The following is a 27,163-nucleotide window of genomic DNA, read 5'->3' on the forward strand; positions in this document are numbered from 1 at the left end:
ATATCTCGCCATGAGCCCCAGATGGAGCTCGACACCAAGATTTACTGACTGACTAATTAATGCTGTTCGGAATTACAAGATCAAGTAGTGTGCCGATCAGTTAAGAGGAAAGGAATGTAAGCAGGAAATTTAACACAATTTTTACACAGGTTCCAGTGATTTAACACCACTTCTCTTTGTGTATTAATGCCAGATGTGTTCTGTAGCTTGCAGAGAATTAATTTAATATAAATCTTCTGCTCCATAAGAAAGATGCTGCTTTTGGCTGATTCTGGGGCCATCTAGGTTCCTAACAAAGGGGGAGAGGGGACGTTCCTCTTTGCCCTGTAATAAACGGCCCGTCGCTCCAGCGGCGTGCATTCTTAACTTGAGGCCCCTGCACAAGATGATTAATTGAATGTGTGCGACTGTGGCATGAGAGGAGACACGGAACAGAACAGACGAACCGCATCCAGTCCGCGGGAAGGAAACACTTAAAATAATCTGTTTAATGAATACTACAAACTAATCCATTAATGATAAGGGTAAGGGAAACGGTTTCACGTTGCTTAATTCAGCACAATTCCATGAACAAATCTGAATGAATGAATGAAGGCAAAACTCCATACATTCTTAACCTTAATTCTATCTGTAACTGAGTGGTCAACTTCACTCCTCGGAGACGTTGCCCCCTACTGGCTGAGTAATCCCGGTTCCAACTCGTTATTAATGTTAAAATGTATAATTATTAAGGCGTTAGTTCTAGTGTGTCTATGTTACTGCAAGAGATAACAATAACTGTACACAAATTGTGGTTATTTCTTCCATGGCACATCTGAAACGTGCTGAGACTTTACAGGATGAACGCTTTGCAGCGCAATATTACAGGGGAAACGGTGCCGATGGCTGTATGTTTGGCAGGACTGTTGGCAGCAGAAGTGGTTGTGATCACACTGAAGCCATGACGTCACTACCTCCTGTATTTAAGTGCGATGGGATTTGAATGCGTGTGTTTGCTACAGTAGGGCATGATTGGGCTCCAAGCAGGCTGGTGTCCATCCTTGCGACATATATATACACCCTCCCCTTGTTTTGTGTGTGTGTGTGTGTGTGTGTGCATGCGTGCGTGCGTATGTTCCACCCCGTCCCTTGCCCCGGCCGCTACATCATCGTCAGCAACAGCAGTGCCGGCTCCACGCTCCGTCTCTTTCTGGCCGGGGCGGTGTTAGGCGGGTGGTCTGCAAACAGGGGATCAATACTTCGAGCTTGCGAGGGCTGGGCTGGGACCAGACAGGCTAACTGTAACTGGGGGTGCGTTCTGAGCCCCAGCCCAAGTCAGCTCTATGCGCAGGGCCGAAACTGGGAGGGAGGGAAAGGTACGACGGTCCTGATGGCACACTGACGTCGAGAGGCCCGAAGAAGAAGAAGAGAGGAGAAGCCGTTACCCGTGAACCTCAACTGGCCCTGGGTATTCAGCTTGTGGGGCCCAATCGCACCACTCCTGGTCATCGCTTCCAATGCAGAAGGAACTGCTTGCCAGCGGGACAGTGATGGTGAGAACACAGCCAGCGCGGTTGCTGTGATATGAACCGTCCGTGCTGATAGCCTACCTTGTCGCAAGATGACGGGACGGAGGTGTGCGGGCTCGGTGTCGCAGCGTCCGCCACAGCCGTGTGCAGTGCTCCTCATTGTTGTCGTCTAGACTGTACCTACATACATACATACATACACACATACGCGCGTTCGCCACATTTTAGGAGACGAAGAACACAAAGATGCGAGGCGTCACAGTGATTCAAGACGTACCCGCCTCCTGGGGTGTCATCATGCTGGCGGTCACGTCAGCGATTCTTCGGCCCGGCAGTCCCGGGCCCTTCGCTCAAGCAGCGTAAGTACATAACTAATCCTGGAATGCGATCCGTAGCATGCTCGCAGTTGTAGACAGGTCAGCCCCGAAGGAAGCAAATGTTTGTTTTATTGTGAGACGTCATGGTTCCAGCTCTGATGTAATCAGAAGTTCACATTCTGCCGCTTATCGATCATTTACTTTCAGCATGACAGACAAGGCGGTACATATGCCATTGACAGTGACAAATAATGGCAAAAATGTAGTAGAATATCCAGTACATGTATCAAAAGTGAAAAGCATCTCAAATAAGCCTAAGTTAGGTTTAACAATGCGCCAGTCCTGTGCATTTGTAGCAAGTCACAATAAGAGAAGTCTGTACCTGTATGTTGATCTCTGTTACAAGAACTCGGTAATATGTTACCTTACAGGACCAGAAAACAGACGTAAAAGGGGTCGTGTTAAATAATTTCGGTGATTATCAAATTTACCATACATCATAAAATTTGAGGTGTAAACAAAAGAGAATGTGCGCTCAGTTTTACATGTATTGTCAATATCGGGATTTTAGTAGAGTTAAAAAGATTCGACTAAATTTTCTAAAACATTCAGAGCTACATTCTGGGCCTACTGTCATTTTCCGTAAATAATTTAGTATATCTAATTTCGCACAGAGTTTCATAGAATCAATATATATGCACCTCTAATTCCAACTGTCAAGCACTGTGTAATATTAAGGTATTTGTGTTCATATTCGCTTGGCATGTATTTGTGAATACAATATTAATGACAGCGTGGTAAGCGTTAAAATAAAGATTATGATGATGATGATGATGATAATAATAATAATAATAATAATAATAATAATGCCATTTCCAGCTGTGTTCTCTACCTCAGGTGTAGCGTGGGGTACAGACAATGTAATTCGTCTATCTCATGTTGATCGTTAGTGTTATCGAAACACCCCCGCACGTGTGGTAAAAGTACGGGTGGGTGGTGGGCCAGATGTTCCCCTCCTCCTCTTACATCACAAATGGTTAAGTCCGTATTTACATACCAACCGCCATGTTTGTTCTGAAATCCAACTATTATTTAAATTCGTACAAGTAATTGCTGCAGAGGAATTCGATGTTTATGCTGTTACTCGTAATGAAATAATGCAGAACACAGAGTGGGGGAAAAAAATGGGGTGACGCTGATAAAACGATTCGAGATGTACAGCAAAGAGCGTGTGACAATAGGAAGCAAGGTAATGACGTCACATATATTCTTTAACGATGCGCCAACGAAAAAGGCTGTTGGGGGGCACACCCTTAAATTTACAGATTTTGATATTTGTACTGAGTGATAATGAAAGGGGCTTCATGAGACCAGACTGCGTACATATTGCATCATATAGGAGATGATCTGCCTAAAATCACTTATAAAAATATGAATGATATTTAGTGTTACACAAATGATGACCTAAATTATCAGTATATTGCCAGTAGAATATTAATAATAACGTGAAAATTAAAGTAAAAGCAAAAGCAAATATATATAAAAAAATATATATATATACACACACACACCGTGTTGATATGACCACAGGGCACAACGGAGAACTGAACATAACAGTGTGGTTAGTAGCTCCTCGTGAAGCCCTCTTCTCTCTAATGACATAATTCCATGAAGTAAAGTCCTTCCGGAGAAGCTAATAGTCGCTCACTTATTCAGTAAACTAGGCCACGTTTTGCAGAAAACGAAAGTGTATTACAGGTGAACTAAAGCCAGTGCCTCTCATGAACCACATGAATACAGTCTGCAACCGACATATTGCTTTAAGACCAACATTAATATTAGGATACCATCCAAGTGGCCTTTTCGCTTCAGAATTCCCGCCAGAGAATCTGTATGCATCCGTCATCCCTTCCGTTTGTGCTTCATGTGCTACCGTCTCACCCTTCTTACTTGGATCATCCTACTATTGCCTGGTGAGACAGACAACTTAGGAAGTGTCTCATTAAGCAACTTTATCAAGCCTCTCGTGTCTTGTCTTCTCTATTAGATCCAGATATATTCCTGCCTTTGCCAGTAACATATGTAAAAAAGTAAAGGTACCCCTGTAACAGGCCGTGAAGGCCCGTAGGGTTGTGAGATGTTGAGGCTCCACTTCATCTAGACAATCGGCTCAAAGATGTCGGTAAGGTTGTCAGCCCTACGCGTCTGCCGCACTTTACTCTTCAGGAAAATTATTTAATTAATTCCTGGTACTCATTTCTGTTAGAGGCTGAGTCGACCCCAGGGCCATAGTGCGGCTAGAAGGATTAGGTCAATTGAAAAGAATCCAATGACCTCATCGGGACTTGAACCCGCTACCTTCTGGCTTACATATGTTCATCCCTAAATGTGAGAGATCGAATTGGATACAATCACAAAATTACAGGTAAAGGTATATATTTTTATATTTTAATTTTTACGTTTGTAGGCAGGAGACAGGAAGACAAATGTTTCTTAACTGAATGAAAGGAATCATTCACCGAAAATAGTTTGCCCTTGAAATTTACACAAAGACAATTTTCATGGGTTTCCATTCTCCTCGAACAATTTTTGGAATCAAATTTGGATATGGTTTTGTGTGTATTTTTTTATCGCTAGTGGGGTGGGACTAAGTCCCTTGTACTGCAGCCACTTCTGACCTATTGTACCAGCCCAAGATGATAGGTGAGGGTGATTGCGGAGCAATTGGTGAAATGAAGATTGGCAGGGGAAACGGAAGTACTCGGAGAAAACCTGCCCCAGCGCCACTTTGTCCACCACAAATCTCACTTGACCAGACGCGGGATCGAATCCGGGCCGCCGCAGTGGGACCAGATTTTATGACGTTACTGTAAACGGGAAATATTCTCAGCCAGTCATACGAACCTTCATATTACACTATGCTAATTTAATATTTGACAGATGTTAGGAGACTGTGTTTCGACATGCTATTTATTCACTTATAGATTAGCCGATTTTTTTAGAGTTAAATAATGAGCGCTAGACTTACTGCTTTCGATGTAAGTATTCAACTTCTTTCATCGATTTGCCAACTGCAAAAAAACAATGTACCCAATGTTTCAGAAACACAGCTATAATAGGGATATATACACAAAGTTATAGACCAAAGTTTTCTTATGTAAGATTTGAGGCTTTCACGGCGGTGACTATGAAGAAAGCAGTCTTCTGGGATTTGGCACCGTGTATATGTGGTGTTAACCGACGTTTCGGAGGAACGTATCGCCCCCATCTTCAGNCATATACACGGTGCAAAATCCCAGAAGACTGCTTTCTTCAAAGTTTTCTTAATAGGGCGCTTTCATTGCATACAGTATATAAGAATAACGCATAATGTAGCTGTTGCTTTTTTCTGTCCATCGATCCAAATAAACTCCTATTTTGAACGAAACAAAGTCAGAGAATTATCTTAAATTTTACAAAAATAAAAATCAATACAAACATCCAATATTTTCCAAAGATTTTTTTTTTGCCATAGCGTACATAATTTCAAGACCTTATATCATATGTCAGCAGTGCTACGTATGTATTAAAAGTTAGTGTGCCTGACATTTTGTATTACGAATTGCAGGAAATTTAAAAGTAGGATACTGCCGTAGCCGCCAATGTCATAATATCCATACCAAACGTTATCAATACTCGTCCAACTGTTCTCGAGTTAAAGCTTTCGGGGGGACAGACAGACAAGGAGCGCACAAGAACTGCTTCCCGTCCCTCTCTGAAGTGCGCTTGTGAGACTGAAGCCCGAAATGACGGGAAAGACAAAATAATCAAGCAAAATTACGGTACAATAGTGCGCCCTCCTCTATTCTTTCTCTTACTGAAACACAGCTCCAAACATCACCAAACAAAGGCCCTGGGCAACTTGTTAACCTAAAAAAGAGATTTTAGACGGCAACAAGTTTTTCAGAAATTCATCCCATGTAATGCCTAAGTTAAGAATACGTGAATCCATCGAGCTATTCCTGCACGCTTCTTCATCGCTTGATGCTAAACTAAGCATAGGGACAATCCTACATGTGCTATAATAATACTGCAACTGTTTGATGATGATAGAAAAGCACGTGCCATTTATGCTGCATGAATCGAATGTCTGTAGAGCGCCGAGGGGTTCAAAATGTTTAGATTGTGTTCAGGTGCCATTAACTGAAGGTATTGATGTAAGCAATGGTGAAATTTTCCGAGGATATTACCTAGTATTCATTACGATTCTTTTTTGCTATTAGGCATGCAAAAAACATCATCATCATCGTCAGTAATCTGTCAAGACGACAGGTCCACAGTCTCTTCCAAAACAATTCCTCCACTTAATGCGATCTAGAGCTTTCTCCTTCAAATGACAGTATCCTCTTCTGTCCCCAAGGTCATCCAGCATCTTCTTACGTCTTCTTGTCACTTCTATCCGCCCCTCTATCTTTCCTTCAATAACTTCTTTTAGAAGGCAGTTTCTGAGTAAAACATGACCAATCCAATTAGCCTTCCAGGTATGCAAAAAAAAATGTCTTGAAAAATATTTTGAGATGATAACACAAGTTTCAAAATTAATTAAAATTTAGTTATTTGAATTCCCATGTTTTCACATGTAGATTGATAACGTGCCCGCTGTGGACTATAAAAGCATTTTAACTGCCCAGTACAGGAAAACAGTTACCTAATCTCGGTCTAGTAATAATGTAGGTAAAGTTTGTTTGGACACTTGCCTTGATTCGAATAGAAACCACCTGATACATTTAAGATACTCGATCTACAGTCTTTACGCAGAGAGAAATGGCAGGATTTATCTACTCTGTGGAGACGGCTACGTAAAGTTATCTTACTTCGTTTGTCTATAGAGCTCCATAAAATACATATTTCTTCTAAGTAGGGACGAAGAGGGAACCTAAATCTGAAATATAATGTGTATTCTTTTTTCTTGAAAATGGATAACATCCAAATGGTTTCCTTCCATAATGTATTTAAATTTGCGAGATGGAATTGCAAATTTGAAGGTATTTCCCTTTCGATCCACTTCACAATACACGCGATAAAGAACCACAATTTTCTTGATAACACCATCGACCGAAATGTTCTACAGCTGGTTATTTGCTCTTCAAACATTCATGCAGTCAAGTAGAGAACCATCAACCCACTTCTAGCGGGCTTCTTCGCTATCTGCAGGATCGAATCAAATCGAAATGCCATTCAAGCAGAAGATGAAAAGATTTCTCATTCTTTTATTTCTATCAGTAAATAAATCTTCCCTTCCTCGTAATATTTTTTGGTGTAAAAATGAGTTAAGTGCATTGAAACCACTCCCAAAACATATGCTGCTTTTTTAATATTTTAATTAATATTAACAATATTAAAACAAATGTAAGAGCAATGGAGTGTAGAATAAGCTCAACTGATTAAGGATTTAAGTTCAATAATAACACCCTTAATTCTTAATCTCTTAAGGTAATTGTCAGTCTGATAGTTAAAATTGTCCTCATACATTCGCTGCAAGTACCCATTCAAAGATCATACCATCCTTCAAAGGAACGCAATCTGGGATCATGAAAATACATTTTAAAGCCAAGAGAAGAGCATTTATGATTCAGATTCTTGACATTTGGCTTTCTGTGTGGACATTTTACGATATTGCTGACTTTCGTAATTCAATTTAAGGAGCGAACGTGATCTTTTGAAGCAAGAAAAGGTTAAAAGGACACATTCCCAAACACACCTTGATTATTCCAGGTTTAGAGCCCGAGATGGTGTTCATTTAGCACTGACATTGCAGGTACCCCGAGACCCTTAAAGCAAATGCCATAGAATTAATGTCAATTATTTTTAATAGTCACAGAGATATACGTAACTATCAACAAATAAATAAGAATAACAAATTACTTACTTACAGAGCTGAGCCCTTCTTGAGGAGCTGCCAAATCTGCAACAACTTAAGGATTTCCCCGCATTTTATGGAACCCACAGGTTCATTACCGTGTTCACAAGAGCCCCCACTGGTCTATATCCAGAGCCAGATCAATCAAATCCATACCATCCCATCCTATCTCTCTAAGATCCATTTTAATATTGTCCACCCTCCTACGTCTTGGTGTTTCCCGTGGTCTCCAGCTTTCCGTCTTTCCCACCGATATCCTTTTTGCATTCCTCCTCTCCTCCATTCGTGCTACATGCCCTGCCCGCCTCATCTTCCTTGACTTGATCATTCTAATTATACTTGGAGAAGAGTACAATTTATGAAGCTGCTCATTATGCAGTTTTCTCCAACCTCCTGTCACATCATCCCTCTTAGGAAAAATAACAAATACGATTTGAGATTCATAATAAAATTGGAACAGAACAATACTGCTGACATTTCATTTAGAATAACGTATTTATCATCCACTTTCCTCCGAATAACTGAATAAAATGTTACACTTTTAGAGAATGAGGAATGTTCTACTCACAAAATAAACTAAACGCTCAATAGGAATGTCAGGTATATGGTCGATTCTCAACTTTCATTTCAGGAACTCCTTCAAGGATATAAAAGCGTTGGCTGCATGAAGCTTGTCTAAAGAAGAACACTTATTTGATGTCCGTGTCTTGGAATTCTTACTTCATAGAAATTGTTCTATTCATTAAATAAGTCTACTCAGAAACTTTACGTCAATGGAAATTATAGACTATAAAAGACATAATTTCATATCTAAAGTACTTTTAATGTTGAGTATAATTTTCGAAAAGACTGTGGAAGAATGTTAACCTGAAGTTCCGATAGACATCTTGTAATCCAGTCCAACTAGTTATATTTAGCTGTCATTAATTTAGCAGCTCTGCCAGCAATTCAAACTTTCTAGTTCTAATGTCGAATATTAGGATAATAAATGAACGATTAACTGAAAAAAATGTGGAAAATATCTGTGTGCAATTTCAAGATACTATCTAGATATTCTCCTGGAGGGACTAAGGAAACCCATGAACAACCTCAGTGTATATATTTGGTGTTCTGGCCGAGATTTGAGCTTAACGCAGCTAGAACGAAAGCCAGAAGCATCAGTGCCTGAAATACTTGCTCGATATTCAACCAATTAATATCAAACGCACAAATATACACGCATGTATACACATATCATTACTGAAAATCTTATTTTGGAACGTTGAAATTCAGTTCACTGTCATCCGTAGTTCAGTTGCGACCGATGATGAAACAGAAAACAAATAATGTGTTTCTTACAAGAGGGAAATGTAAAACAAAATGCAAATCTCAGTTATCGGAGGTGACTTTCCTTTATTACTGAAATCTACAGATGCATTTGAACAATGTCATCTTCTGGGATGTGGCACAGTGTAGATCTTGTGTGAACCGACGTTTCGGAGTAAAGTATCGCCTCCATCTTCAGGGTATAAAAATCCCCGAGCGAGGAACCAGCGTGAACAGGTGGCTGCACAACCATGAAATTCTGAAATCTAGAGCTACGTTTGCTTATGATACCCTGGATCGCGGGTGCAACTGTTGAAATACAGATTGGATGTACACAAAATAGGAACAGTTTTGTTGTCACAGTAGCCTCTCTCTTCGCCAAGATTTCAATAGGAGACCTTCAGGATGCGATATGCAGACCTCATCAATATATATAATTTCAAAACCCATTCGCTTTAACCCAAATATTATAACAAATATATCGAGGAGAATAAGTTATCAGGACTATGAGGAACGCATGGGCAAACCAGAAATGGGTCAACAGTATTTCTCGGAAAATCTAAGGACGATTATTATTACGGAGGCTCTGACGTAAGTTGGAGAAAGGGTCTTTAAAATAGGCTGTGAGGGTGTGGACTTGATTATTCTCGATCGGGATAAGGCACCACTGGGGGGGGGGCTCTTTTAAGTACGGTAATGAACCTTCAGGTTCCATTATAGAAGTGGGATATATTAGCCAGATGAGTAGCTATAACCTTCTAAAGAAGAACTATAAACCGTGAAGTTTAACTGTATAATTACGGAACAAAGTTTCGCCTTGACACAGAGAGTTCCCTGAGTATCCAATAGTTGTTCAATTATTCAAGAAATTATGAAACCCCAACTTCCATCAACTCAGCTTTACACAAAAGCCCATCATTAATACCTTTGTCGAGCCAATTCAATCAAATTCAAATCCTTACTACCTATTTCCTTAAAGTATATTTTAATGATATCATCCTATCAATGTACCCTTTAGTGCGATATTACTGAAATATCTTAATCGAAACTATATTACACCTGAAGAAAGCAGTCTTCTGGGATTTGGCACCGTGTATATGTGGTGTTAACCGACGTTTCGGAGGAACGTATCACCCCCATCTTCAGGGTAGAAGAAAAAGTATAAGAAATCTGCAAGCGACAACACCGGTGTTGTCGCTTGCAGATTTCTTATACTTTTTCTTCTACCCTGAAGATGGGGGTGATACGTTCCTCCGAAACGTCGGTTAACACCACATATACACGGTGCCAAATCCCAGAAGACTGCTTTCTTCATAGTCACCGCCGTGAAAGCCTCAAATCTTACATATATTACACTTATTCTCATTTGTTTCAATAACGCATTTTGTTCCAAGAACTGCTGTCTCCCTAAATAATAAAGAGCAGAAACTGTTGAACAATTTTCTGTGTTATTTTTCTCAATGCTATTATTATTATTATTATTACCTTATAAATTTCAACCAGAATAAGGAAGATTTGCCCCAGCAGCACCTACTGATAAAGAGGGTGACAAAACTTACTATAGTATTTATCGAGACAAATAACTTTTAGCAGCATCATACAGAAATATATCAAAGTTAATTTCTGAAGAGTAACTCCATAGGTAGGCAACATTACTGAGAATGATGAATGTGGATTCCGAAGCAACAGATTAACCACTCGTCAGATATTTTGCATTCGACAGATGATGCATTTCAAATGAATTAGTTCCAAATTAAAATAGGTCAATGTCGTTCCATTTGCCGTCATCCGTTCATAAAATATTTATCCGAGTGCGCTATTCGTTGTTATGTTTCCTCGTGCTGTTTTCCTCCCGCGGTACCTGCATGACATGTTGTTCAGTGTAGGTTTTGCGAGTATTTTTGTAATGTTATTATCGTTGTTATGAAATTCTCCATTGGTTTTTATGTTTCTACAGTGTTGAATTGGTTGAGTGTGAGGAGGGGTACATGAAAAATAAAGTTCATTTGAGACGGAAACATATATGTGTATAAGTAATAAGTTAGTGCAATATGATGCTGAAATAAAATATATATATATATTGTTATCAGATGTATTTGAATTTGGAAAAGAAATTTAAGCACTTGTAATATATATCTTAAAATAACGACTCATACGAGTAGAATGAAGACAACATCCATTTTAATTCTCATTGTTTACTGGATGGACAACCAAGGAATCGGAGTTCGAGTCCCGGCAGGGTCAACAACTTTCACTTATCCACGTCGTCCAGACCGGCTCTGAGGTCCATCCCACCTTCTATACAATGGATACCGGGGGCTGTCAAGAAAATATGGATCTATATATCCACTCCCTCATACGCCTTCATGGCGTCCTTTATCTTCACTGCTGACTTCCAAAATTAGATCCATAAGAGAGAAACTAGAAATATGAGAAAAACTAATTGAAGAGAAAATGAAATTAAAATATATAGGAACAGAGACAAACAGCAGCAATAGATAAGTTGGCGAAATTATAAATCAAGCAAATAATGCCAGCAGGAGAGCAGGACGCTATTTTGTTATTGCTAGTGGGGTGGGACTAAGTCCCCTGTAATGTGGCCACTTCTAGCCTGTTGTACCAGCTCCAGATGATAGGTGAGGGTGATTGTGGAGCAATTGGTGGAATGAAGATTTGCAAACCGAAGTACTCGGAGAAAAACTGCTCCAGCGCCACTTTGTCCACCATAAATCCCACTTGACCGGACCCGGGCCGCCGCGGTGGGAAGCCAGCGACTAACCGCTTGAGCTATGGCGCGGCCCTTGAGCAGGACGCTAATACAGAGCCATTCGAAGCAACAGGGACTGAAGGAAGGGAAAGAAAAGAATAACATATTCTGGTAAATCAGTGGTGAGGTCTGTACTGATATACCGCTTTGGAAGCAGAGCTGAAACGCAAGAGACTCAGCAAATCAGTGAAACCATGAAGATGAAAATATCATCGTATCATAAAGGAATGGCTTTAGATGTTTTATTATAAGACAAGACTGAGAAATTTAACTTATAAATGAAGGGATTAATAACAGAAGAACAAAACGGAATGAACGTACGAGTATTCGTTGAATAGAGAACCGCTGAGAAATAGGAAAAATGGAGAGTTTTGATAACAAAGAAGAAGAGGAAATTGGGAAGCCCAACAAATGAGGCGGAAGACTGCTGTCAAGCAGGAAGAGTGAAGGGCGCAACAAGCTACAAAGCTTAGCACAGAAAAGAAAACAAATTTTTATTAATTCAAGTGGTGGTGGAAATTTTGGGGAGGATAAGTCAAGTTGCACAGAATCTACGAGCAATTGCATTACTTATTGACTTGGGTAAAACTTTGTCTCTTAAATAATCCTCAGAGAAGTTGCCTACACTACTTTAATTGCCGTAAATTCAAAAATTCCTTCCATTTAGCTGATACATTAAAACTGTCGTCTACTTCAGGACATTTTTATCAGTGACAACGGCGTTAAGTCTTAGTTCAGTCTTGTCACAATGAAAAATTACAGCGAGAAGAAAATGTCACAGAATTTGGGCACAGTCTTTATTCGGCCACACTGTAGTTCATGTTCCATTTTACACTGCTCTGTGTTGAGCAGAGAGGTCGGGCCAGCTTTCCTTGTACAGTTCTGTGTTGCAACATTCTCTTCTGTTCTAGTTTAATTAGTACTATGTTGATATTAAATATTTTGTTTCAACAACATGACCGTCATCAGGCACGTTAATTCAATGCATAACTGTATACTGGTAAACTGTGTATCTGAGAGCTGGTAATGAGATGAAAATATTCAAATGAAGTTTGAGATTAAGATTGAAATTAAAATTGATGTCTTGTGATTTTTAAGGCTGGAGTTGGAATTTTATGTGGCGGTGTTTTTCTTGTTATTCCTTTTTTTTTTTCTTGATCGAGTTATTTCGGTTTTCTGTGCTATACACCATTGCTGTTAGATACTGTTTGATGCTGGCTGGAGGGAGTATGGTACAGACTACAATATTGTGCATGATTCATAAGAATAAAGTTATAAGAGCCGAGAATATATTGCGATATGAAGGAAAACACAATATAAATTCAATACACAAGTTCGATCACGAGACATGCAGATATATAACTGAATCATTCATTCCTCTAAACTTATTGTACATCAGCAAGGGGTATCATTTGTTTATATTTCTCGTGTTGTAGTAACAGGAACTTGCCAGCACAACAACACAGTATCTGTTCAGTGCTGCTCTCTGTAAGCACAATTTTGAAACTTTTCGGTTTATAAGTTTTGACGATTTGACGGCAGATGGGGTTCAGAGTGGCATTTTCTGGGTTGAGATACAGTGTAGTCTTGTAGCTGGGTAACAGAGATTCGGAGGAATATGTTGCGTTCTTCTTCAGGGTCGATGTGATTTTGGTGAGACTTTTGTTCCTGTTCTTACCTCCTATCGACCCTTGCCGGACTGTGTCTTTCCTCCCGGGTCAAAGTGACCTCCATCTGCTACCTGTACATCTAATCTAGCCGCATTCCATTTTCCTGATTTCTTGTTTGCTTACCGCGTTCACTTCTACCCTGGAGATGGACGCAACATGTTCCTCCAAAACTCTGGTATCTGCATACAAGACCACACAGTGTCACAACTCACAAGATCACAATCGAATTCCCCATTTACTTAAAGGTATTGCTTCAACCGCGCTTGTTGACAACATCGAACGATGCAATCACTGCGAATATGTGATAAATTTGAAGGGTGATAAGGAAATAGCCATGACTCGTACGGAAACAGCATTTGGAGGTATCCAAACTATCCAGAAGGGGAACAAGTGAACAGAGTCTTATTACATAACTGATCTGTTAATGTCTCTGCTGACTACAAGCGAGATGACGTATAAATAGAGAAGCTGCTGGAACACAAAGCTGCGCAGAACATCCGATCGGCCTAGATGTTACGGCAGGTTGCTGAAAGACTGCAATGACCAAACCACGGATCTTAGGTCGTCTCACATACAGCAGTGTGAAAAGACGGAACTCCACGGTTACCGAGACACTACCAAGACATTATCATAATGCTACTTCATTTGCAAAGAAAGAAAATCTCCAATCATATTTCACACAGAACGGTTAACATCGTTTTTAAAATCACGCACTAACGACATAAGGGGGCAGTTTTTCTTACTCCTATCAGAGAATAATCACTGCCAAATGACAAATGAGGGACTGCTGTGCACCGTGTGCGCCGGGTACCTATGCGACACTCCCAACTTACGCGATTGATCTATTTAAAATGAAGACAGAGACAGAAAAGCGAACAGTTCCTCCAACCTCGATTCATGTTCAAGTTTCGACCTTATGTGCATACCAAATACACTGATCTCCAACCCATTCTCCTTGCAGAGCGTCAGATGAATGCTTTGGCAGTTCTTTCAGATATTCCAGGGTATCCTGCTAATCGTCTGTTACAAATTCGTACGTACATATCATCACTAGATTTCGTGACTACAAGCGACTGGCTAGGGGCTGGACGACCGAGGGTTCGGAGTTCAAGGCCCGGTAAGGTCAAGAATTTTCTTTCCTTCATGTCGTCCAGACCGGTTCTAAGGTCCACCCAGTCTCCTATACAATGGGTACCGGGGGCTCTTCCCCCGGGAGTGAACCGGCCGCGGAGTGAAGCTGACCACTCATCTCAAACTACTGACGAGGTCAAGAAAATGTGGGTCTATACATCCAATTCCCCGGATGTCAAAGGGTTTTTGCTACTGTTCCTACACGCGGCACTGTTTAGTATAGAAACGGAGAAGATGCACGTGAATCATTGCTCGATCGGAGGTTCTCACAACGGTGATTGTATAGAATTGGCCCTACTTTCTACTCTCACGTGACACTGTGGCGTATGGTAGAAGTTAAGCAACGTTTCGGAATGACCTATTGCCTCAATTTTCAAGGTCGAAGAATAAGTCAAGCAAGCAACTGCAACTTGTTACTTACACGTCGCTTGCTGGGCTTACGTTTACAACCTTAAAATTAAAGAAGTACCTTGTTCCAAAACATTTTAAGCTTCTATCAGATTACATTGCGTTAACTCACAGAAGACAGTATTCTCTACTTGCAAAATATTGTGATGCATAAGCCCACTACTAGGCAACGGCTCGCTAAACACATTCCCGCAATAAGACATTAATTGCTAGGTAACGGAACGGTAGACGCGCGTTCCGGATAACAGTACGCGTCCATTGCTAAGCAATGGACGTGTGTTCTATGAAGTTCGCCCCGAGGCTATATAACAGTGGGTGACACTGGCTCCATTTAGTCCAGTTCGGCAGGGGCAGTACAGTCAGTAGTGAGTGATATTTGAGGTTTTGACAATTGTGACTATGAAGAAAGCAGTCTTCTGGTATGTGTCGCCGTGTAGATGCGGTGTTAACTGATGTTTCGGAGGAACATATTGCCTCCATCTTCAGGGTGGAAGGAAAAATAAGAACATCCGCAAGCGAAGAAACAGTGAGAGCAGGTGCAAGCATACTAATGTCCGACAATCAGATTGTACAATCCATAAGTCAATGTGCTGGTTGATGTACAATTTAATAACTATTTATTGTACACTAAGCTCCAATAAGCATAAATATATCGTGTAAGTTAATTGCATAATTAGGCTGCAATTTAATAAATTACTTTTCCAAGAATCAGGACAATGTTTGCTCCAAGAAATAATCTCGTCAAATATACCATTTTAAGCTTATACCTTAGCATTTTTAGTGAGGTTTAGATTTTTTCGTTATGAATTTTGTTTCCATTCTCTTGTAACTTAATCTCCCTTAGATCCAAATATTCTCACTGGATCCCTGTTCTCAGACATCGCCGATCTATATTCTAAGTTATTATAGTATTCATACATTAAAGATGGTCATAAAATGTTCAATGACGAAAATTCTCCGGTAACTTTCTTCATGAAACTGGAGTACAGATCATCTGCAATGTCTATACAAATACATTTTCTTTCTGGTAGAAGTGTAGTTGTGATTCTGTTTTGAGGATATTTCAAATTTACCAAGGAAGACGTGTGCATTCCGACATTCATTCATAAAATAAAAATTATTCAGAAATAAAACCTTGTAATTTTATTACAATATATTTTAACGTAAAAAGACAATTCACGTGTCGCCTAAATATTTCACGAAAGAAACAGTTGCAGGGATTGAAACCGTAAAACGTCCCTCATTTTTAGAAATATTCCTTTTTTACACTTAAAACGCTGATCACAGTGTCCTCGAACGCTGGGATCGTGGGTTTGAATCCCAGTCACGGCATGGATTTGTGCCTGCGTTTCTTGTGTGTTTGTGTTGTCCTGTGTAGATAGCGGCCTTGCAACTAGCTGATCCCCCGTCCTGGGAGTCCTACCGACTGTCTAAGATTAAGAAACTGAAGTGAAATAATTTTTCACGGATGCCCTATGCTCAAAGTGGGAATAACAGGAACAGAAATAGATAGACAGACAGATAGATAGATAGATAGATAGATAGATAGATAGAGACCGTTGTTCTGTATGTAGGCAGCGGCCTTGCGACGGGCTCGTCCCCTGTCCAACGGGTCCTACCGTCTGTCTATATATTATGAAACTGAAAAAACGGCCAAGGTCCACAATGGCTATAGATAGATAGATAGATAGACAGGTATGCTGTCGCTATGACGACAGAACTATCCCAGCTCCTATCGTGAGGGAGCATATGCACTTTACATGAAACACTTTTTACAGTTAGAATTAAAACACAACAATGATACATATTAGTAGTTACTATAGGATTCTGACGATGGTGTATAACACACTGATATATTGGATTTTTGGACTTTATCCATCGTCCTGGTTTTTAAGATAACTAATAAAAACACGACGTTTCGGAAACTGGATCTGTTTCCGTCCTCAGGTGAAGGAAAACACCTATTCTGTTGGGCTAGCTCTTTCTAACGGACTCAACAGAATAGGTGTTTTCCTTCACCTGAGGACGGAAACAGATCCAGTTTCCGAAACGTCGTCTTTTTATTAGTTATCTTAAAAACCAGGACAATGGATAAAGTCCAAAAATCCAATATATCAGTATGATACATGTTGTTTTTCTACTGGTTTATGACACTGTTCTGCCCAGAAGACAGAGCTAGTGTCATGTTGCGAAATATTGGTAAGCAAGTACAAATATACACGGTATCCTAAACGTGTAACCTGAAGATAGAGGTAGTAACTTCCTGTTCAGTGTTATTGACCATATGTTACACTTGATTGTGTTAGTGCTTCATTATAAACATAAAACCTAACGGCTGAAATGCCTCATTTAAAATTAAATTGATAAACTCATTTGACTGTTTCGAACGGTATAACCTGAACCCACACATAGTACGTAACCTTGAGTGTGCGGATAGGCATATCAGCAGAATAGCAAAGCAGGAGAACAAAATACCAGATGGATACGAAGCAAGGAATGCTAGCAGATGATGTGAAGCTGCTATTGTAGTGGGTATATCCGGCGGTATTTATTGTGGATAAAAACTGTGCCGGGCGGGGAGGTTTCACATTAGCTTCGTGCTTTGGTTGTCACCACTGCGACACTCGTGGGGTGTGCCGTGACGTCACATATGAGTTCGATCCCCTGTAGCGCCAGGCACGACCTGTACCCCACCACAACCATGGGACTGCCCCCAGGCAACTAGGCAAGAATAAGAAACAATGGAACCCACTTTACCAACTTACATCAAAGGATTAACTGACTGAATATACAGTTCACTGTACCGTGTTATAGCCCTGGAATATGTTACTAATGAACATTGAGGTCTAGTAAGCTGCACTCCGGCTTCGTATTCTAGAAATTCCGAGTTCATATCTTGGATAGGATAAAAGATGTCCTGAAGTATTCGCTGTTTTACTCAGTATTTCAAATTAAGCCATAATCGCTTCTTCCTCTTCCGTTCCAATTCTTTATTCGCTAGCCATCCTTTCGCTTGATTCCTTGTAGTCTGAACTACTGAGAACGTTGTTGATGTAATAAATGGTCGCAGTGCATGGGGTAACCCACCCCCTCCGAAAAACAGTAATAACAATAATAATAATAATAATAATAATAATAATAATAATAATAATAATAATAATAATAATAATAAAACTTGCATACTTATAGATGTATCAGTACCGTCGGATAGGAATGTAGTACAAAATGAAGCAGAGAAGAAATTAAAATATAAAAATTTAAGCATCGAAATTCAGCGAATGTGGAACATGAAATGTTTTGTGATACCAGTAATTATTGGAGCCACGGGTACAGTCACGAGAGTGTTGAGGAAATGTTTGGAACTAATTCCTGGTTAAGCACTCCATAGATTCACTGCAAAAAACAGCTATCCTGGGAACATCACACACTACAGAAAGTGCTACAGTGCGAAGCTTGAAGCCTGAGTGGTGAGGTGCATCACTGGTTCAAGAAAAGGAATACCAGGAAATAAACCTGTGACAAGAGATGATGATGATGATGATAATAATAATAATAACAAATAAAAATGCAAATAATTTAATTATTAAACGTAGCTTTAGTCAAGAATTCTTGCGCAGGAATTCACTATAATAAAGACTTGTCTAAACATGTACGTTTCGTCACTCTACAGCCTTGTATTACATAGAGGATATTGGCGGGAAAGCCAAAAGGAAAGAGACCACTATCAAGGCCAAAGCGTAGGTGGGTGGCCAGTATTAAAATGGATCTTAGAGAGAGAGAATGGGATGGAATGGATTGATCTGGCTCAGGATAGGGACCAGTGGAGGGCTCTTGTGAACACGGTAGTGAACCTTCAGGTTCCAGAAAATGCTTGGAAATTCTTGAGTAGCTGCAGAATTAGCAGCTCCTCAAGAAGGGCTCAGCTCCATGAGTGAGTAGATAAGTTAAGTGCAGCCTTGAATTACTCCTTCCTCCTATGAAATACTAAATAAACACATAATAGAGAGGTCCTCTCAACCCGTATGTCTCCGTTCTGAAACTACTGAATACGATTCGATTAAATTTGGCATTAAGGATCTACATTGAAATTTGTCGTGTAAAATTAACTCTGGTTCGTATTGATTTGCCGTTATGGCTGTTCTTTGCGTGGAGTATTCAGAGGCTTCCAGTATCGAGACGATATAGCATCAAGCATCTGCTTAACATGAAGCTCAAATCGTACTTCATACACTGTATGTTATTATGGCCGGCTTGCCGTATAATGCATTAGCAGACGTCCTAGATTTCATGAACCCTCGAAAGGTGGCCCTCATAAAAAGAATATTTTAAAAGCCCGCTCTTTCTCCCTTCCGAATAAAAAAAAGTAAAAGAAGAATATCTTATTCTGGGATGTGGGCCAGTGTAGAAATTGTGTAAACCGACGTTTCGGAGGCGCATATCGCCTCCATTTTTATGGCAGAAAAATACGGGAGCGAGGAACCAGAATGAACAGGTGACCGCAACCAGATCCCAGAAGACGGCATTCCTCATAGTCACCCCCGTGAAAACCTCAATCTTACATAAAACAAGACCACACCACAGTCACAAAAATCAGTCGGTTAATGATATTTACAAGGGAAATCGCTCTTTGTTATGAGATACAAACAAATCCATTCCTTGTTCGAAATGCCAAGATATTTAATGTTAAAGCAAGCGCTACACATGGTTATCATTGCTCTGTAGAGAGACAAATTCTATTCATTGTATTTAAGATATAGTTCATAATTAATAAAAGAAGGAGAACGCATTTTTACTTCCTTTGTATTTTCACCGTACACTGCTAAGCTCTCTTCCAGTTAGTTACGCGAAATTACAAAGGTGCATTTCGAATTTGTATGTACTCGCTGGAGTATACACTCAATCATTTTAATATTTCCTGAAGACCAGTCAAAAGAATGAGTAGGAATTTCAGATGCTAAAGGACATACGCCCTTTTCCATTTTATCCAATATTTAGAATAGTCGTCTAACATTGTCTGTGCGACTATTGGAGGAGATTGAGAGGCTTGTACACGAAGAAACAAAAACAAGGTATAAAAGGTAAAGCTACCCTTGAACAAGGCCATGGAGACCCATAGGGTTTTGAGACATCGAAGCACCCACATTTTCTAAAAAATCTGCTAACAAATGGCGGTGAGGTTGTCAGCCTTACCCGCCGGCCCCCCCTTTACCCCCCAGGGATATTCCTGCTACTCATTTCTGTTATAGACTGAGTTGACACAAGGGTCATAGTGCGGCTGGAAGGATTAGATCAATTGAAAAATTCGGTGACCTCATCGGAAATCGAAACCGCGACCTTTCGGATTGTAGTATGGTGTATCAATCAAATATGATACCGCGTTCCCCCCCCCCAAACAAGATATACAGTGGGAAAACGTAAATGAAGATTTCCTGAGAGGCCGGCACTCAGATAAGAGAAGAGTTTCAAAATAGTGTGAATAGATACAGCAGAGTAGTCGCAGGGATTTTGTTGTCACGTTGATGAACAAGATGCAATAATATTTATTTTCTGCATAGACACGTGTATGTGGATATATAGACTTCAGTATTCCGATGGCACAGACTGCGCCATTGTTACTTCCTGAGTTACATAAATAAGTAATTGTTCCAATAATTCTTTTATTTAATAACAATATTTCAGTTCAGTAGCTTTATATATCGGCTGCTTCATGCAGCACTATGGTAATTCGTACACTTGTCATAAGCCTTGACAGCTAACTTATAATACTGTTATGACGAATTAGTCCCGTAACTTTATTCCCTGGCGCTCATGCTATAAATCATTCATTGCCCCTGTAATATGGCAGAATTGTGTTTCTTGGAAACAACACAATTTCCTTTTCAGAAATTCTCTGCATTTCCTCTACGCAGTGAAGCAGTGGAGTATTATTAATGAAATCAAAGATCAGCATCAATTTAAATCGTCTTTCTAGGCTTTGCCGCCGAACGTTTCATCCTGTACAAAGACATTCCTACCGACATTTCAGACATCGAAATGAAATTACAGCACTAACAAGTAAGGGACTACTCCACAATGAATGACAAATACATTCTAACAATGTAGGATTTCAGTTTATCACAGCGGCGTTTATGATAAGATACGACGCCGTGTAGTCCGCTGGAAGTCAACCGACGTTTCATAGGAATATATCTCCTCCATCTTCGTGGTTTAAAGATAAACGAAGCAAGAAATCAGGATAAAGCAGGTAGCAAGCAGATATTTTTCTCCGAAATATCCGTTGATTTTCAGCAAAAAGTATGGCGTTATATCCCAGAAGGCAGAACTCTTCAAATCCTAACAATATTTCCTTTAGTTCCTTTGTGACTTAGTGCGGATTTGAAGAACTTCTTCTCTCATCCTGAGTGCTGAACTTAAACTTAGGATGACAACGACCACTTCATATTCTTCATCAAATATTCTAATTAAAAATCAAGAAGAATTAAATTAACGAGAGGTGTAACGCCTACGGGGGAAAATAAAAATGCACACAACATTTTGGTAGGAAAATTGAAGCGGAGAGACCATTTGGTAGTCCTAGGCATATAAGAAAAAATAATATAAAAATTGATCTTATGTAATAGGGTATTAATTTATGTGCTTTATTCAACTGGATCGAGATATGGTTCAGTTGTAAATATGAAAATATTAAGAAACTTGAGGTTCCATAAAAAGGGGACGATTTCTTGCCTTGGTTAGTGACCAGTAGCTACTCAAGAATGACTGTGCTCCACTGATTTTGCCTTTTTGTCAACTCTTGTCACTATCAGGTGTTACAAATATAGAACTAAGTTAAACAGTGGTGTCTTCGGAATATCGAACTTTTAGGATTGCTGGATTTCAAACAAAAATTCGAAATTTTTGGTAAAATAATTTATTCAAGGTTTACAGGTGCAATTTATACATTAAAAACTGGAAAGATACACTGCGATGTTGGACTACAAGCCGGGTTCGAAGCAAACGGTAACCAGTATATATATTTGTCACCCTCTACAGCCTCAGATCCATTAATTCATTTTTCTGAGATGAACTGAAGCAACTAGATTTATATCTGTAATTTTCTGAGATGACTTCTTTTGAGCGGAGTGTTCCAGAAAGTCACTTCATATTAACGAAGTTCCACTGTCCTTAGTGAAATGGAAGAAGAAATCCTAATTGTCTATGCTGCGAATATTTGCACCGCCGCTGTGGTCTAGTGTTCGGAATACCTGGCCACAAATTCAGAGGTCCCGGGTGTGATTCCTGGCGCTACCAGATTTTATGTGAAGTTGTGGGTCTGGAACGGAGTCCATTCAGCCTCGTGAGGATAACAGAAGAGCTACTTGAATGGAAAAGTAGCGGCTCCGGTTTAGAAACCCAAGATTAGCGGGAGTAGAGATCCGTTTCGCTGACCACGCGACACCCTCTATCAGCAAAAGTTGGCACTATCTTCGCCGACAGGCGGCGGTAGCTGGGTCGGTATAGTTCGCTTGCGGACTAAAGGCCACGGAGTATGAATATTTGTATCGTTCTTTCAACAAAATACGTCGCTAAAGCAGTTTATTATTGTACTGTAAAATGGTCCAACTTTCTATTTAAATTATTTAAATTGCGTCTTTCCGATTTACGTCTATCTGCTGCTTTGTAGTTGGCAAGAAACTGAACTAACTCCGCGGAATAGAACTCTAATATTCACTCAGTCGGTTGAGTAATTATCAGCCTTTTATAGAAACTGAAGATTGATTGCCGTGTTCACAAAAGCCACCTAAGTCAGACAACCCATCCAATAACCCGAAACGTGATGTTATTTTATAGGGTGAAGGATCTAGCTTCCCCTACAAACAGAACAATCCAAAAGATTCAAGACATCCTTTTTTATCGTCTGTCCGCAACTACTTATTCAAGGTGTTCTCATTTAGCCTTCATATCTAGGGACCTTCTTCATCATTCGCAAACTCAGGACGCGCCAGGCTGTGATTAACTATTTTTTTTTCCTGTGGCGCTACAGCCCCAATTTGGGCCTAGGCCTACCTCCATGAAACTCTCCGTTTCACTTCGGTTTACTAGATCTTACACATACAGTAGGACTCCTTGGGCGAGTGATCAGCTCGTCGCAAGGCCTCTACCTGTAGACAAACAGAGAAAAACGCACACAAACATCCATGCCCTGAGTGGGATTCGAAACCACGATCCCGGCTTCCGAGAGAGCGAAGACAGTGCATGCCTTAGGCCGCTCGCCTACCATGACCGGCGTGATTAACTAATAGGGGGATAAATTTCGTTTAATGCCGTCATACATAACACCGATTTGAACAATAAATGCAACGTGAATAGAGTGATATCGGCTTTATGTCGCAATTTCTAACCAGTTACGACCTATTCCTTGTATTTACGACAAAGATTTTGGGCTAGTTTATTAAATATTGTGTCCCTAAATATTCCATGTATTGGACTCAAGGTATGAAACAGCCCATGATTCTTTTAGGGAAGATAATTTTGTAAATATTAAATTTAAAAAGGAGGAAGGATTGTCTCAGTATATTAGAAGCGATAATTAAAGTAGTACGGGGCTTGGAGATAAACCTCAACAGATTCTTAATCTCGGCAGTAGATTCACGCTACTGGTAAGCTTCATACTCCGGCCACATTAAACCCGGTGACGTAGCTTATGGTACCCATTTTATAGAAGCCAGAGCGAGCCCTGGTATGGCACTGAAGAGAAGTCCCATAAGTCAGTCATTCTACTACCAGAGTTACAGTTTAACGAATAACATTAATGTGAAATATTATCTCGCGGAATGTCACATGGAGTCGTCCGGTAGTTCACCGAAATTTCGAAGAAATGTAATGTCTCTGTCTTCAGGGCCGAAGATATGCCAAGCAAGCAACGAACAAGAAGTAAACAGAAGGGCACTTTCTGCTTCCTTCGTGTCCACTTGCTTGATTAGCATCTCTTTATTTCTTAATACGGAAGCAGTGCATTTCTCCGAAACATCAATGAAATTCTACCGACTACAGGGACAGTTAGAGAGAACCTCAAATCCAAACATATTCTGTTAGCTGTTGAAGTAATTAACGTGGATTCAGTGAATGAAATCGAATTGAAAGAATCGAGAAGTCTTACAACAAGCAGCACAGCTTTTAGTAACTTTTCAGAGCCCCACTCACAAGAAAACTATGGCAGTAGCAGGAATGCAGCAATTTGTGCTCGCTGCGCGACCCTCCTAAATTATCAATTAATTCAAAGTGTATTCCTTCCCTGCGCGACACTCAGGCTAACATACACTTCACTGCTTCCATCTGTAATTATAAACCCCAAATTTTCTCCCGATATAGCTCCTGTGTAGATACCTGTACGAACATCATTTTCTCATTAAAGTTCACAGCATATAGCCAGTTAGTGTCCCTCCTACAGACAAACATATGAGAAATGTTTCCCCCAAAACGCTGCCTCAAATTTATATACCTTAGAATTTTAATCGACAAGGCATGAAGTCCAATGCAACCTCCTTTTGAATATTACGAGATACGCGTATCCTGTACATGTATGTTAGTTCCATAAAGTTGAGTCTTGCTTGAAAAGGCAGTAGACTCTTGTGTAATCGTGAAATTTCCCAAAATCATGGACCTAGAAGGTTTAGTACCCTGTTCACGAGAGCCCACCCTCCTCGGTTAGGTACCAGGCCCAGAATCAAATTCCGGAATAAGCTCCAATTTTCTCGCCGGAATATCATGAGGCCTGGCCCAGGCTCCAACTTCGACTCTGGTGAAATCAGAAAATTTCGTTGCCTGAAATGCTGAAAATGTAAAAAATATTAGTAGTAGCAAAAGCAATATAGTAATAATGGTAGTAGTGGTGGTAGTAGTAGTGATAGTAGTAGCAGCATCAGTAGTAGTGGTTGTGGTAATAGTGATACTGGTAGTAATAATAGTAGCAGCAGCTATGGTGTATTTCCTGTTTGGGTAGAACTCAGCTACTGAAGTACACATTTTGTCTATGTTGGACATATTTTCAAATCGTCGCGTAATTGTTCACTTATAAACAACATTTCATACAGACGTTAAATATGCTTTTGCTCTACTTTCAACTTAATTTCATGGCCCTGGCTCCAGTTGTGTCTCAGTATCTCAATCAAATGGAAAGCTCAATACATTTGTTACCCGCCCACGCTGTCCGCCTACATAAGATTTACTGGCCACGCATCCTTATTGATATAGAATTGTAAATATTTTATTCATTTATTTTATTTCAACTGTTTATTTAACGCCGTTCTGAGCACTAAGGATCTGTGACGTCGATGATAATATGATTAATGAATGTTTAGTAGTTGGTAAAATGAAAATTTACTTTGGGAAATTAAGTACTAGGAAAAAGCCTGTCCCAGTACCGAATTTTCTACCCCCAGTCCCACATGCCCTGACCTGGAATAAAGCCGGGTTGCTAAGATGGGAAGCCGGGTGACTGACTGCCTGAGATGGGGCATGACCGCCACCTTTTGCACACATATCATAAGAGATATATAATTAATATGAGTTTAAACTGATTAAATTCATCAAAAGAAAATACAACCCAAACATATTTCTTTCCTTAATATTATTTTAGCCTCATAACTAATTAAGTTATATTTACAATGGAAGTATAGGCAAAAAAAAACTATAGTCCTGGAGTGTTTTGTAGAAAGCATAGTATGTTTCCGCCGGAAGGTTTGAAAATATTTTTGGGCCACATCAAGCCTCCTTTCCAGCTTTCATATACTCCAGGTCTGTACTAGTTTTCTGTCTTTGCGGATATACCGAACTCATCGCAAGACATGGCTTTAATCAATTTAATTTTAGCTTCTGCTGTCCTTCATATCTGGACGCCGTCTCCTTCCCCACCTCGAGACGATTCGTGTGGAGGCGAAAAGGGACCCATTTAACATGGTTAACAATGAAGTAGGGAAAATAAAAAGTTATAGGCCTTGCAGCAAGCAAAATTGTCTGCATTTCCATCTAGACCATGAACCATCTGTTGCTTTGAAATATTTATGACCCAGCTTTTTAGCTAGCTCCTCTGACTTCATTTTCAACACTGGACAACTGACACGTACATCTCATCCAGTTACGACAGAGAACCACTGATTGAGGGCTTCTTCAACATCTGGATCCTTACCTGCGTGAAGTTCCCTGCTATGCGTGACATAATGTCCACTCATCTCCCATTTTCTCTTGTTGCTGTGTAACACTTGCAATTGCAGATTTCGGGTCTCGGGGATGACTGGTGTTACGTGGCTGGTTTTCAATTAGTTCAAGTAAGGCAATTTTGTCAGCGAGTGTCACATTTCTCCTAAGCATTTCTCTATGGATCTAAAATTTTAAATAAAGAAAACAACCGCTGCATACGCCACAGTAGACTCACGAGAACACTGCAAGACTGGGGGCACCTGTAGCCACAGTAGACCGCAGTAGACTCACAAGCACAATCACGGCAAGACGGGGGGCAACTGTAGCCACAGTAGACCGCAGTAGACTCACAAGCACAATCACGGCAAGACTGGGAGCAACTGTAGCCACAGTAGACCGCAGTAGACTCACAAGCACAATCACGGCAAGACTGCGAGCAACTGTAGCTATGTTCATTCCTACGGACTGAGTCGGTGGTTCACTGATGGAAGTAGTAATCACAAATGCGCCATGCGGCAGCTGCCGGCCCAATTAGACGACATGGCGTCTCATATAAAGGAAGCAAATTATGGTTACATCCTCGACCTGTTTTTCTCTAGGATTTGCTTCAAAACAAACGGCTGCCCAAATTAACAGGTTACCTTATCAACCGGAATACATTGTATATTTTATAGGATCTAAAATTAATCATTAAGCACCCTTAATTACGATCAATATTAGCCTAGAAAGAAATACATAACTTGCTCGTTTTAGAACAGATTTCAAGAGATATTTACAATATTTTCTTATTTCCGTTTCTCTTCACATAATTTAACGATCATTTCTGCTATTAGTTTGGAAGGAATAAATATATTTTAGATCTTCAAAATCCTACATACATGTCAAACAAATCTAAGATATTTGAAGGCATAAAGACACTAGTCTTAGTAAAATGAACGCATTATATCAGAATCTAAATCGAGTACGGATTTCATCATCTG

General features: G+C 40.0%; 1 protein-coding gene across 12 annotated transcripts in view; it reads left to right on the top strand.

Moving 5' to 3' along the window:
* The first annotated feature begins 1,283 nt into the window (after nt 1–1,283).
* Nucleotides 1,284–27,163, top strand: part of LOC111866341 (gamma-aminobutyric acid receptor subunit beta) — a 157,496-nt gene continuing 131,616 nt past the window's right edge. For 4 of the 12 annotated variants that reach the window (XM_023855190.2, XM_023855194.2, XM_023855195.2 and 1 more), the window contains exon 1: nt 1,289–1,867. In XM_023855190.2, coding sequence (XP_023710958.1) covers nt 1,755–1,867 — 113 coding nt within the window. In that variant the 5' untranslated portion in view covers nt 1,289–1,754. Of the gene's footprint in view, nt 1,868–27,163 lie in introns of all 12 variants that reach the window. The other 8 variants (XM_023855192.2, XM_023855197.2, XM_023855203.2 and 5 more) reach the window with 4 other exon arrangements.

This window comes from Cryptotermes secundus, unplaced genomic scaffold, assembly GCF_002891405.2.
Source record: "Cryptotermes secundus unplaced genomic scaffold, Csec_1.0 scaffold40, whole genome shotgun sequence".
In the NCBI taxonomy this organism is placed as follows: Eukaryota; Metazoa; Arthropoda; class Insecta; order Blattodea; family Kalotermitidae; genus Cryptotermes; species Cryptotermes secundus.